Source organism: Neltuma alba, unplaced genomic scaffold (genome assembly GCF_004799145.2).
Source record: "Neltuma alba isolate B1F8T4 unplaced genomic scaffold, ASM479914v2 tig00012158_pilon, whole genome shotgun sequence".
In the NCBI taxonomy this organism is placed as follows: Eukaryota; Viridiplantae; Streptophyta; class Magnoliopsida; order Fabales; family Fabaceae; genus Neltuma; species Neltuma alba.
The window spans coordinates 14789-28246 of NW_021636706.1; the positions used below are offsets into that span (position 1 = coordinate 14789).

Here is a 13458-nt window from a genome sequence, read left to right on the forward strand (position 1 = left end):
TGCAAGAGATACATTTGTAATAAAAAAGAATCATAACTATCCAAAAACTGCATCAGAAAATTTTCAAGTATAGAGGGAAAAGGACAAATTTAAAAAACAAAAATGGAGGGGGGCCCATTCCAACGGGGTGGGGTTTTTGTGAATATATGTGGAGAGAAGCTCAACTTTTGATGTTCACCATCAATTGTGTGTTTGGAATGGAATCATCTTTTCATCTTTTCATCTTTCAGACGTAATCCTTCCCTTTTCCTATCACCTTCCTCGTCTCTTCCTCCCCCTTTTTCTCCTGCTCAAAAACACCATTACGTAATATGTCATCTCATTTGTAAGTTATACTCATTCAATTTTTTAAAAATATTATTCATAATAATTATATATGTTAAATATTTTTTATTTTTATAGACATAATTACTAAGAATATTTTAAAAAAGACGTCATTCATTTATTATTATTTCTGGTCTTATTTATAAGATATTATTCGTAAATTATAATCAAGATATTATAAATAGAACTGAAAGTTATATATTATAAATAACTAATTTTTTTAATATCCGTAAATTAATAATTTAGCTGTTATATTAAAAACAAGAGGTGACACATTTATCAAAATTTAAGAGAATGTTTCCAACTACACATAAAATGCTTGGTTTTTGTTGTTCAAATGAAGGTTAATTTTTGTCCCACTACACACCTTTTTAAGAATATGGTTATCTGATAATAGTACCATTAGGCTAAATTTAAGCATTATCGACTTAACACGTCCACGTTTTTATGCGTAGCTGTTATAAATCTTTAGGTGATTAGTTATAAGCAGTCCAAGTTGTGGAATGGTCAAGTCATCCATAAGATTTCGAAGAGATTTAGTCAATAAGATAAGCACGGCTTAAACGAGGATTTCAATTGGGGAAGCAGTTGATTATGTCATCATAAGTCCGTTTGGAACAATCTTCCAACGTTATCATTGTAGGCAATCGGTCAATAGCTAACAGGTCCATGAAGGTACAGAGAAAAGTAATCATCACTAGGCCTTTTTTATCTTCAGAAAAAAAAATAAAGTACATCAATTATTCAAAAATAAATAAAAAATAACATGTTTTAACTCGGAATTATTGACAGATAAATTTTTTCCAACAGCTAGAAAAGCACTAATCAAAAATTTTATCAACCATAAAATTTTGTAAGACCCCTTTTTGACCTAAACTTTACGTGGCCTTCAAGGGTGTGATCATGCGGATAAAGGCCTCTTAAAATGCCTCATGCTGGTCCTAAAAGGTCACAGATAGATACAATTAAAGGGACGATGCTCATGTCATAAATGGAACAACAAAGCATGATCGCTTCCTTTAGAGCCCGCTCTGACACTTTCTGCATTTATAATGAGAGTAAATAGGTAATTAATTCTCATTTAAGTAAGCTCACTAAGGGATACAGTTTCTAGGGTTTGGATTCTCCCAGATTTTTTTTTAAAAATCTGATCTTTACTATTAGATCAAATAATGAATGGTTCAGATTTCGTACTTTATAAAACTATTATTATAACATTACATAAACAGGAAAGAGAAGGTGGACATCTGCTTTTTAAAATATTAAATCTAAACTATCTATTATTTGATCAAACAATAAAGATGAGATTCTAAGGGGGGAAAAAAGAAAGAAGGATTATGAGATGATCCAAATCCAAGTCTCTACTACTATTTGTTTAAATCATTATTTAAAATATACTTCTTCTTTTTTTTTAAACGGTTCAAAAGAATTAGAAGAAGTAAGGAGTTATCAATGAGTTTATAGCCCAAAGAATTCAATCATGATGTTAATCTCACGCCATTAGAACATACGTCAGAAAACAACGACTAGTAGAAATTAAATCCAACAAAAAGAGCTTTTCTCTCATAATATCATGAACTGGGTTCAGAGTCCCACTGTAAGAAATATTCACATTTAGCGTCTGGTAATACATCGAACCAAATAACTATCTTTGAAAAATAAAAATGAGTTAGGTTGCTCTAAAGCCTAGTGCTGTGCTATATGGAAGTGGAAAAACTCAGGCCCAAATGCGAGCCAGCAGGTTCCAAAATCTGAGCTCAAATCTGGTGCTTGACTTTCTGACTGCCTTGTTATTCTTATTGTGATCAAATGAGCAGATTGTGTTGCATTAAATACCTTATCGCAATCTAAAAGCAGACTCACTGCATAATTGAGAGCATTCCATATCGGGGTTGCAAAAGCCTTTCTCAAATGGAGAGATCAAAGTGCCTTTGAATTAGTATGTTCTTTCTTCCCCCAAAAATGTTTTCGTGTTCTAAGGTTCATGTCGGGTCTCTATCAAATTTGCCTGCTAATATGAGTGCATGCGCAATAATGAGCGTTCTCAAAACGTGATATTATCATGTTGCTCCCTCCATTCAGATTCATGCACCACTTCACCATTCACACCCCAGAATCAGAACCAGAACCAGAACCAGAACCAACTGTACTCCGATAAACATGCTAATTCCACACACATGTATTTTAGATTTAAATCCGTTTTTTTAATCTTCAAAAAAAGGATAATGATACAAAAAAGGGAACAGTTGATTCTTTTTGGGGTTACAATTATATGATATTTTACCAAGTTTAAATCACACATTTATGACTCTTTTCCATTAGCTTCAACAGTGACTTTTTTTTAAAGGGTGATTTTAGGGAGTTGTAGAAATCTTTTGCATTTAGTTAATTTGGTAAAAATAGTTAAGAGGGCAATGTTAAATGGGCCTACAGGGGTGTTGTTTTGGGCCTTTGGGCCCAACCAATATGTTAGTGGATCAGTCAGTTAGTTTGATAAATGTAGTAAAGCCCAAGTAAATTAAAAGAGAAGGGGATGAGAAAAAAAAATGTGAAAAGAATGGAATAGAGGAGGCAATTCCAGGTGGTTGAAACAAGAAAGAAGCATCCAAAAGAGTGGTTGAAGCTTGAAATTGGGCAGCCAAGTGCTTGAAGCCAAAGAATGAGGGGACGTTGATTTGGTGTTTGTCAATCTAACCTTTTCAACATTATTCTCCCTTTTTAATTACCTCTTGGCCTTTTCCTCTTCCCCTTCTTTCCCTTTCTTATTTTTTTCTACTGTCCGTATTATTTTAATTCCATTTAAAAAAAAATAATTCCTATAGTTTAAATATATTTCAATACAATCATTTTATTTATTTTTATACCTTTTGTCGTTGATTTGTTATAATCATCAACTTTAACGAAAACCAATTCATATGTGCTTTTTACAGTCAAAGACGCCTTCCAAACCGGTTTTGTGGCAAGGGTTTATAGGAGAGAAGAAATGGGAAGGGAGAATTGCCATAAGGCTCAAAAGAGAAACATAATTACTATAAAGTCTTATAACAATTCAGTAGTTTATAATGACAAGTTTTAGTAAAATAATAATAATAATAACACACTTCAGCTATTCACTTGTTATTATGATTTTTTAGTAATTACTTTCTTTTTTTGAATCTCACAATAATTCTGAAAGTATTAAGAGACGTATAGTTTATTTAATAGCATCAAAATTATATTTTTCGTTTGATTTACTCAAATTTCATTCTACCTTTCTAAATTTGCTCTGATTTCAATTTCATTTATCATCCAACAACTATATTGATGCTATGCATTTACATGGATTCAAATTTGAAACAATGTAGCCCTCACTGTTATCTTTAATATTTTCTGTTGATATTAATCGTGACAAGCATAACAATACAAAGAATAAGAATTGCTTCAAACCATGTATAATTAAATTTAAAAATCACTAAATTTTTTTAAGCATCCAACCTGAATCATAGATTTAAGTAAAATTATGGGGGGGGGGGAGGGGGGGACACAATTATTTTTAAACATTTATTGGAGATTCAATGGCCACAATATATAAAAGGTGAGCCTCTTAGTCGTTTAGCAAATGATCATAATGTAATCATGCCTTTCCCCTCCAACATTCACGCAAGGGTCCAAGAAGTATGAACAGCTCTGTTAGATTGGGCAATCAACACCTTCTTCTTGGACTCTGCCGATTCTCTTTCTGCTTCAAATTTTTCTGGTTTGACAACAACATTCTCTGTTCATCTATAAATTCTTGACGATGGCCTTAACCCCACTGGGGAAAAAACTAAGCAAAAAACTCTTACCTCAAGGCTCAAAATCATGGGAAGCAGGGAAAGGCATGAGGCCACTAAGGCTCGCTCCACAGCTGCTCTTCTGCAAGAGAGGTTCAGAGAGTTGCAGAGAAAGAAAGAGATGAGGGAGGAGAGACAGCTCCTCAAAATTCTCACTCCTTCCAACGTTAACACTCACGAAACTTCAAGCTCTTTTGTTACTCCTTCGAGTTCAAGGTCACCTCCCCATGTTTCTCTCACACTTTGGCCTCCATCAGAGGACAAGCAAGAGTTCCACCCCAGCTTTGGTACCTCAGCCAACATGTCAACTAATAGTTATTCTCAAACACAGTCTCCGGAGGCTCCTTGGAACAACGTTTATGATTGTGGCTCTGATTCTGGTGTTGATACTTCTCTTCATCTATAAAACGGCATGTATAAATATATATCTCGGCGATTGGAAAAATGTTTATCCAGGTATTGTCTTGATTGCATTACCAAAAAGGGCAAGAAAAAAAAGGAAGGAATCTGTTGCTGGCTAATGTAGATCCAAACGGGTCATTCTGATACATGAGTTAAGTTCAATTGCAAGAATGGGATGAGCTATGGGTAATGTCCAGTGTTCAAACTCTTTTGATGTTAAAAAAATGGTAATACATTGGCCACCAAGGTGGCATGAATATATATGAGCATGTTTGTCATCAAGTTTAGTTATCCCTAGCTATCTGTAGCTACTAGTTATTGTTGTTAAGATTTTGGAACATTAATGGAGAATATAGCAGATGTTGAGATATTTCAGCAGATGTCCTCTAAAATTGACAGTTCTCTTTGCTGTCATATTTCTCAAGTGAATATGAGGAGCATCGATCCTATATGCACTATTCTGGCTCTCATTGGGGACTACCAAGCTAAGTGCTTTTCCATAAAAGATCACTTACAGTAGTAAAAAAACGTGCCTTGGAAAAGGGAATAAAAATAAAGAAAAAGTAATTCTACATATGCTTCTATTCAATGCCTCACTCTTCTATTCAGAAACATTTTACATATTTCTCTTATTCAAATTACCGCCATGCACGTGGTTGGCTAAAGCAAACTCCCATATACCTGGGAGCTGTGTCTGATCAATAGCTGAACTTGGGCTTGTGGATGAGTCTTGCTGGAATCCAGATTTGATATTACTTGTTGGGCCCAAGAAAGCATTATATATTGGGGGAGATTTTCCTAGACAAGGAGAGGATTCATGTATGCGGTTACCTTTTCTTTAATCCAGCTCCGTTCAACGTAGAACATCTCAAAATCAACTAAAATCCATTATACTCTCATTTCATGTTTAAGTTTTACAAGTCTCTGAACTTCTCTTCAAATAAAAGTTGATTATGTTCATCAACTTCTCGTTTGTTGGATCTATGGTACTTGGCACTTACTTTGTTCTTTGGGGGGTTAAGTCTTACCCAATAACCACTTAATCAATTTGGTAGTTTTTCAACCGAATGATCAACAAAAGTCTAATGCTACTAACTCGAAGATAAATGCTTACATTATAACAAATAGTATCACACTAGTGAGAGTAGCTTTTAGCTCAACATACAACAGCAAACACATATGATATAAGTACTTGAAGAAAAAAAGCATAAATTAAAGAGCAATAATGGCTTTATTTCGACCAGGCTTGCATTGCACCTCCAAGATGCTCATAATCATATAGTTCTGGAATCAAGAATCGTAGTTAATTATAGCATCAATGCCATGGCATTTGATCAAAGAACTCAAGCAAATGTTAGCAGTGGTGACTTGTGCATTATTGAGGAAGAAATCTCCCCTCCCACGGTTATGGATTCTCATCATCTTGTTCCTTATCCCAGAAGGAACAAGCGTGCCGGTAGGGAAATGAATCAAGTCACTGAAATACAAAGGCATTGGCATGGCGTGGCTCAACAAGAACTCCTCAATTCTATCTGCTGCAATGGAGGATGCTGAAAGTTCTCTGTCATCTGGCATGAAGAAAATCAGCTCTTGATTTGCCTGTGATGTCGCATTCAACATCTTCAAAAGCATGGCGAATCCGTGGTATGATTTTGATCTCATGGCTTCTGTTGCTGCCTCTATGTCTGTCTGGTTCATGGGATGAAGGCTCTGTGACTTTGTGAACCCAGAAAGGAAAACAAGTATGAAGAGACACTGAACAAAACCCATTGAGAGATTAAGAGAGAAGAAGATGATACACTGCTTTTGGGTCTCAGGTATTTGATATTATGAATAAATAGGGAAGAAACTAGAGGACTTCAACCACTGATTCTGATGAGGTTAATCCAAGATGTGTGTATTGGTGTTCAAATCATAAATTTTTATATTGATTTACATTTAAATAAATATCTCTTTTCTTTCATTCTCGCCTTTGCTTTTTGGGTAGTTAGAACTATGAGTGTTGGGTAGGTAGGACATGAGGAAGCACTTTCTGTGAAACTTTTATTATTATGATTGAGTGCAAAATGTATCCGATATGAATCACACCAATTTCGATCTTAAACTCTGTAACATACAGGGATTGAGAGGTGTTATTTGGAAGAAAGATGAAGGGAATAATCTTTCTCCATTTTTCATTTTTATATTTATTTTCATTTTTAAAATAAAAGGCTATAGGCGAGCTCATATGAAAATAATAGTTAGATCTTCAATTTATCCAACTCCTCTAATTTCTTACAATTAAAGGAGTAAGGGAAGTATAAAATATCACCATCACTGTCTTGAACGGATTTGGCAAACCAGTTGGCACATTCATCAACTTTTTATAGACATGATCCATAGTGATATTTTAATCTCTATCAATCTAATCTCTAATATTCCAAACATGATTTCTTATAGTCTATTAAAATATGCCACCTCTAGTATTCAATCTGAAGGAAACGGTTGGAGACGTTATGGGAAGGGTAGATCAGAGAGTATAATTAAAATTCTCTGAAAAAGAGAGAAAGAAAGACTAAAAAGAAAAATATTGAATAAAAACTTTTAGTTAATAATATATACAAATATTTGGTTATTGATTAGAGTAGGATAACATTTAATAGTCTCTATAACTAATCGCACCTAATAAGATAAAGCATGTTGTTGCTGCATCTTTAGTAAAATGATTGACAACAATGATTTGTTTAATTTTTGATTACCTTTGGTACTTCATAATTAAAGAAAATAGTTAAGTTAGTTATTTGTCACAAATATAAATTAATTTTCATAAAGTACACTTTTTAATTATCATTATCCTAAATATGTGTAATCTATAGGAATACTTTAGAGAGTAAATTATAAATTTAGAAGATAAAATAGATTGATATATTATATTTAGAACCAAATCAAATTTTCAATTAGATCTTATACTACCTCTGATCCTAATTATAAAAGCCAGTTGACTTATTTGAGGAGATTAAGAAAGTAAGTTGAGTTAGTTATTTGTCCTAAAGAGGTGTTATCTTTCCTAAAATATTCTTACTGATCAAGTATATTGACTAGAACTGTTATTGTTAGAAAGGCTACTTTGGAAAAAAAAAAGTATAAATATGATAGACAAAATAGATTGGGATCTTATATTTAGGATCAAAATAAAAGTTAAACAGGATCTTATATTAAGGACGGGGGGTAGTATTAAGGATCAGTACTAGTATTATCTAGATTGAACACCACATGTCCTGAAATTGTCTTGGATTCTAGGTGCATCTAGATGCTGATTCTTGTAGTTGTAGGAGAGCCCTGAAGGAGCCCTAAGAGCCACATTTTTGGTCCTAGGGGATGGAATGAAGCAGCCCCATAAATGTTGATGCTGAGACATAAATTAGTTAATGGCTCATCAGGCCACCATCCATTCCTCCCAGCTTTCTACACAGTATGGCCTCAGTCACCTCCTTCATTCTCACTTTATCTCTCCCCTTCCACTCTCCTTGCATCAATTTTCATTTCGTTATTAATTATAAATATAATTAATTTATATTTATATTCACAAAAGTTACGAAAATGATTCCTCTATGAAATGGAATATAAAATTTCACATACTTATATTTTCATCATTCTGTTTTGGAATATAATAATATATTATTTTAAAAAAAATTCAATGTCACCAGCAAATTTTTACTACTTTGGCTCATATAAAATATAATATTTATTGGAAGTTATATTATTAATAGGTTTTGAACATTATATGACTTGCCTCAAATGCCAAATGCGTAGAAGAATTTGTCTAGAATTCATTGTTTTAATTATATCCTGTTTATATTAAATTATATCTGAATTGAGATGAGTATTACAGAAAATATAGATGATCCAAAATTTATTTATATGAGCATACGATATATTATGGAAGAATGGTTGGAGATATGATGATATACATACACATACCGCTGGCAAAAAGGGAAATATCATATACCGTACCAACATTGGGGAACTAAAAACATATTGTGTCCAGCAACATGTGGTCTCATCTCATGGCCCATATATTTAAATGATAAAAATATTAATTTTCTCTTTTTAAAAAAATATATTTTAAATTAAATATAAATTGGCCAATGAGTTCGAGAATTAATTCAGAAAGGTATAAACTCACTATACAATTTATGAATTCAATGACTCTATAAACTACTATTTTTGTTAATTAATATAAGATTCAATTAACTAATTTAAAAAATTAAAAAAATTACTAAATTATTTTCAACTACTTATATTTATCATTTTTCTTCATACTAATTTGTTTCACTTATAAATTAATATGTGATTTAATAATCCATATAAGTATTTTAGAAAGATAATGTAATATATATTATAATTAAGTAAAGTAACTTTCTTAACCTTTTTAAATTAATTAACTAGGTCTTATATTAAGAATCGAAACTAGTATATTTTTAAGGGGGAAAAAATATTGTGTGAGCAAACCCAATGGCATGATATGGACGAGATGAAATACTAAATGGCATACCAAATGAGTTCGGGGTTGACATATTATCCTTCCCTAGACATCTAAATATTCTTTTAAGAAAATTATTTTTAATATATCAAACTAATTGAACATAAATACATGAACAAGTGGGATATACATTTCTTCACAATATTTTTGTCGGCCTGATATCAAATTCACTTTACGAATTTATATTTATGATTGATTGATCTAGCTAGCTAGTTTATAATATTATTTTAATATTTAACTGATCTATATATAGAGGTGTGAGTGGAGCTCATGGTGGTGGGTGTTGTGTTTAGTTCTGTTGATAGCTAACAGGTTTGAAAAGCTCTCATCTATCTCTCTCTGGTTCTGTCGCCGTTCTTATTTCTAAGAGAACACAAAAATGAGGAATATGAGTGTGAGTCCTGGAACTATCCCAATGTGCCATACCACAAACACATCAGAATTGGATAGAAGCATCAAAATCACTGAGCTGGTTCTGAGGTGTGTGGTTCTGTGTCTGGGATTTCTTGCAGCTGTTCTTGTGGCCACAGATACTCAGCTCAAACAAGTCTTCTCTGTTGAGAAGAAAGCCAAGTTCACAGACATGAAGTCCTTAGTGTAAGCTCTTCTTCATCAAAACCATACAACTATTATTCTGATCTCCTTTCTTTCTGGTTTATGTTCTTTTAAAAATGAGTGTGTGTGTGTGTGTATCCTGACATTGAATCCCATTTTGCAGTTTCTTCGTGGTGGCCAATACGATAGCTGCTGTCTACTCGTTAATCCAAGGGTTGCGTTGTGTTGTGAGTATGATCAGAGGAAGCGTGCTCATCAGCAAGCCCATAGCTTGGCTCATTTTCTCTGCTGATCAGGTAAATATTCTATGAGGCCATTTTCTTTTTGGCATAGAAACTGTGTAATTTCATTTATATCGGCAAGAACAACAACCACGAGTCAGTAACAAACGCCAAGAGCTCAACATAGAATCAATGAAACCAGAAAGGCAACAAAATTGTGTCAGAAACCAGAAACTGAACAAAGCAGTAAAGTATCAAAAAGCATTTCATTAGTCTTGATAATATGCAATGATGCAAGGCTCACAATCTCAGATTCCGGCTCATTGGCTATAACACTACATTGCCTTGACCAAGAATGACTCAGGTCCATTTCAAACTAGTACTACTAATTAAGGGAAACCCATAATAAGAGTGGGGTCTAATTAACTTTCAATGCAACATGACATTAATACACAAAGACAAAAAGTCAGAACCAGCCAAGAGTTATGAACTTTGTCCTTAAGCCAGAACTACATAGCATGAATGGTATTTATGCAGATAATTGCATATATGATGGTGGCGGCTGCGGTGGCTGCAGCTCAATCGGCGGTCTTTGCTAAGGAGGGGCAAGCAGAGTTACAGTGGATGAGAGTATGCAACATGTATGGAAAATTTTGCAAGCAAGTGGGAGAAGGGATGGCTTGTGCTTTAGTGGTTAGCATGAGTATGGTGGTTCTCTCTTGTGTTTCTGCTTTCTCACTGTTTCGTATGTATGGTGGTCGTCACAAAGGCCCAACCAAAATGCAGGTTGCTAGGTCGGGGATTTGATCATGGATCTAGTTTTCTGACCTACCCTTTCATTCTCTTAATGTTTTCTTCAAAATTGATATGATGGTAATTAATTAGTTTGTGAATGTAATAATGGAGATTTGTGCTAATATCAATATCAGAGTTTGGATCTCCTTACTGTCATCAGTGATTAGTGAAGTTACAGAAGGAAGATACATTTCCTACTTGCCATTCTCTGAAACATGCATGATAATAGAACTTTAATTTATGCATCATGTGCAAAACTACCTTTATTCATGACCAAAAAAAAAAAGGAGTCGCAAAGAATGAAGATTTCTATTATTCTTATTCCTAATGTAACAAATTAACAGCCACTAACAACATGAGATTATAAATAGGATCGAATCCGTAATTTTCCATTTATAACAGAGCTTTTATGGCCTTCTAACCCTTACATCCACAGTCAAACAATAGAAGAAGCATGGTTGCTTATAACCGCATGATGAATTAGATTTCAATAGACCCTTTTTTTCCCCTCTAGGGACAGGTATTCTTTTATGGGAGATAATCATGTTTGAGATACTATTGAGCACTAAATATGAATACCTCTCTCAACACGAATTCAATCTTAATTCATTACGTTGTGAAATAGACTCATTTTTTAGTACTATAGATAGTTAAGGATACCATTTTTGGACCCATTTTTCATTGAAGATGCTGTTGTTCCAAACTAATAAAATAATGCATACCCATCTTATTTTCTAATAAAGTAAATTAACAACAATAATTAATTTACAATAAAAGCACTGGTAAAAAATTAAGAACAATACTCAGATTGAAAAATCATATCTGATTAAAAATAACTTCTTTTATTTTTTGAGTATGCTTCTATTCTTTGGGTCCGAACTTTAGCATAAAAAGAGAACATTATAATTAATAATAATATGATTCAAATTGTCTATTAAAAAAAGACGGAGAGGTTCCAAACCGCTAATATGCTTCCTTTGTTTCTACTTTTTATACAAGATACTTTTAGCTAATTTATAGGAAGTAAGAAAATTAATTTACAAGATACTTTTAACTAATTTTTAAGAACTAAAAAATTAATTAAATTAGTTATTAATACCAAATATGTTAACACCTTGTTTTATTCTCTTACAATTATCTTTAATATTTAATGAGATATCTTAACTAACGGCTTTTCAGTAGATTCAAATATAAGCATTAATTAAGGATATTTTGTTGAAAAGAAATAACAGATATATAAAATAGATAGAAATGGGAAGGAGCAAAGTAAAGTGTTCAATGTGTGTGTGTAATCGGAGTTTAATAAAATTATTTTTAAAAGATTTTGGCATTTTCAAACAAACACGAACTTAACATTATCGATAAAATGTAAGTGCGATAAGATAAATATGATGCACAAAAGATCTACTTACAATGAAATGTTCATTTCCCAAATCAAAGAGTAATTCTTTATTACAAATTATAATTTTATAAATTATATAGAATTGGTTTTTCACCGTTTTACTAAATTGATAAAGCAAGTTCTAAATTATATAGTTCTCTGCTTTTCTTCTGAAGGCGTTATCAGGAAACATTCTGATATGAAACCGTATCTGTTGACTGTTGGCATTGAAGCTTCTTGTAGGGACTGATTATTATATGGGAAAATAACAATTAGATCCCACTCAAGAGAATTAAATATAAAAAGGTCCCTTGAAATCATGAAATTATTTTAAAGTTTCAAACTTTTTTTGCATTAAATTTTATTTATTTACTTACCAAATTATCCTTCTTTTTTTTTTTTAAGTTTGCATTGACAACTGAAAGAGCAGTGGTTGATAACTCAGGGCGCAATGATTGACAACTATCACAGCTGGTTTGACAACTTATGGTGTGATATGCTGAGAAAATGTGTTGTCAAACCAGCCGCGATAGTTGTCAATCCTTGCACCCTGAGTTGTCAACTACTGCTTTTTCAATTGTCAATACAAATTTTAAAAAAAGAAGAAGGGTAATTTGATAATTAAACAAATAAAATTTATTGTAAAAAAGTCCCTTGAGATTTCAGAATAATTTCATGATTTCAAGAGACCTTTTTATATTCAATTTCCTTGAATGGGACTTAATTGCAATTCTATCTTATTATATTATATTGCTTATAATTAAATCATTAGTCAAACTTATTGATCACTTTTTTATATTTCAAAAACTTAGTCATCATTACATTGGATGGTCAAAAGAAGAAAAAAGTCATCATTACATTGACACCTGTAATGCTATAAAACTTATCCATTTCGTAAGAAAATTAATTTACATAAAGTCTTTATTTTTTTTATTTAGTTTTTATAGTATCATTTAATTTTTACTCATAATTTTATAATTTTTTGCCTTTAGTCCTTTAAAACTAGATACCTGATTAAAAATCTAATAAAACAATAAGTATTTATAAAAATTAAGTAAAATTATAATGAGTTGTTTTTCCTATAAGAAAATTTTTTAAATTACTCCGCAGACAATTCACTGCCTCCATGTACTTTACTAAAATGTATGTTACTCCATAAAGAAATTATTTTTATATAACTTAAAATTTAAGAATCTTCTACATAAAACCCAAAAAAAAGGACTCATAACCTGTGGCTTTGGATTAATGAAATAATAGAGTACTTAATAATAAATAGATTATTTCTAAAAGCCTGAGAATTTAGAATTCTTTTGGCCAAGTTTTAGACCTTTAGGAATTTATTTAGTATTTACACATAGCTCAGGGTATTTTGTATAATTTAACCTAATAAAACATTGCTAAAATCTAAATTAAATTATTTAAAAGTGTTGCAACCTGGGAGTGTTA

The 13458-nt window shown here is 32.2% G+C and overlaps 1 protein-coding gene across 1 annotated transcript; it reads left to right on the plus strand.

Annotated features, from left to right (window-relative positions):
- The first annotated feature begins 311 nt into the window (after positions 1–311).
- LOC114723857 (CASP-like protein 2B1) lies at positions 312–10643 on the plus strand. Its single transcript, XM_028910096.1, has 4 exons — positions 312–325; positions 9445–9657; positions 9779–9911; positions 10374–10643. Exons 1-4 carry the CDS (start codon positions 312–314, stop codon positions 10641–10643), a joined length of 630 nt encoding a protein of 209 aa, XP_028765929.1.
- The last annotated feature ends 2815 nt before the right edge of the window (positions 10644–13458 follow it).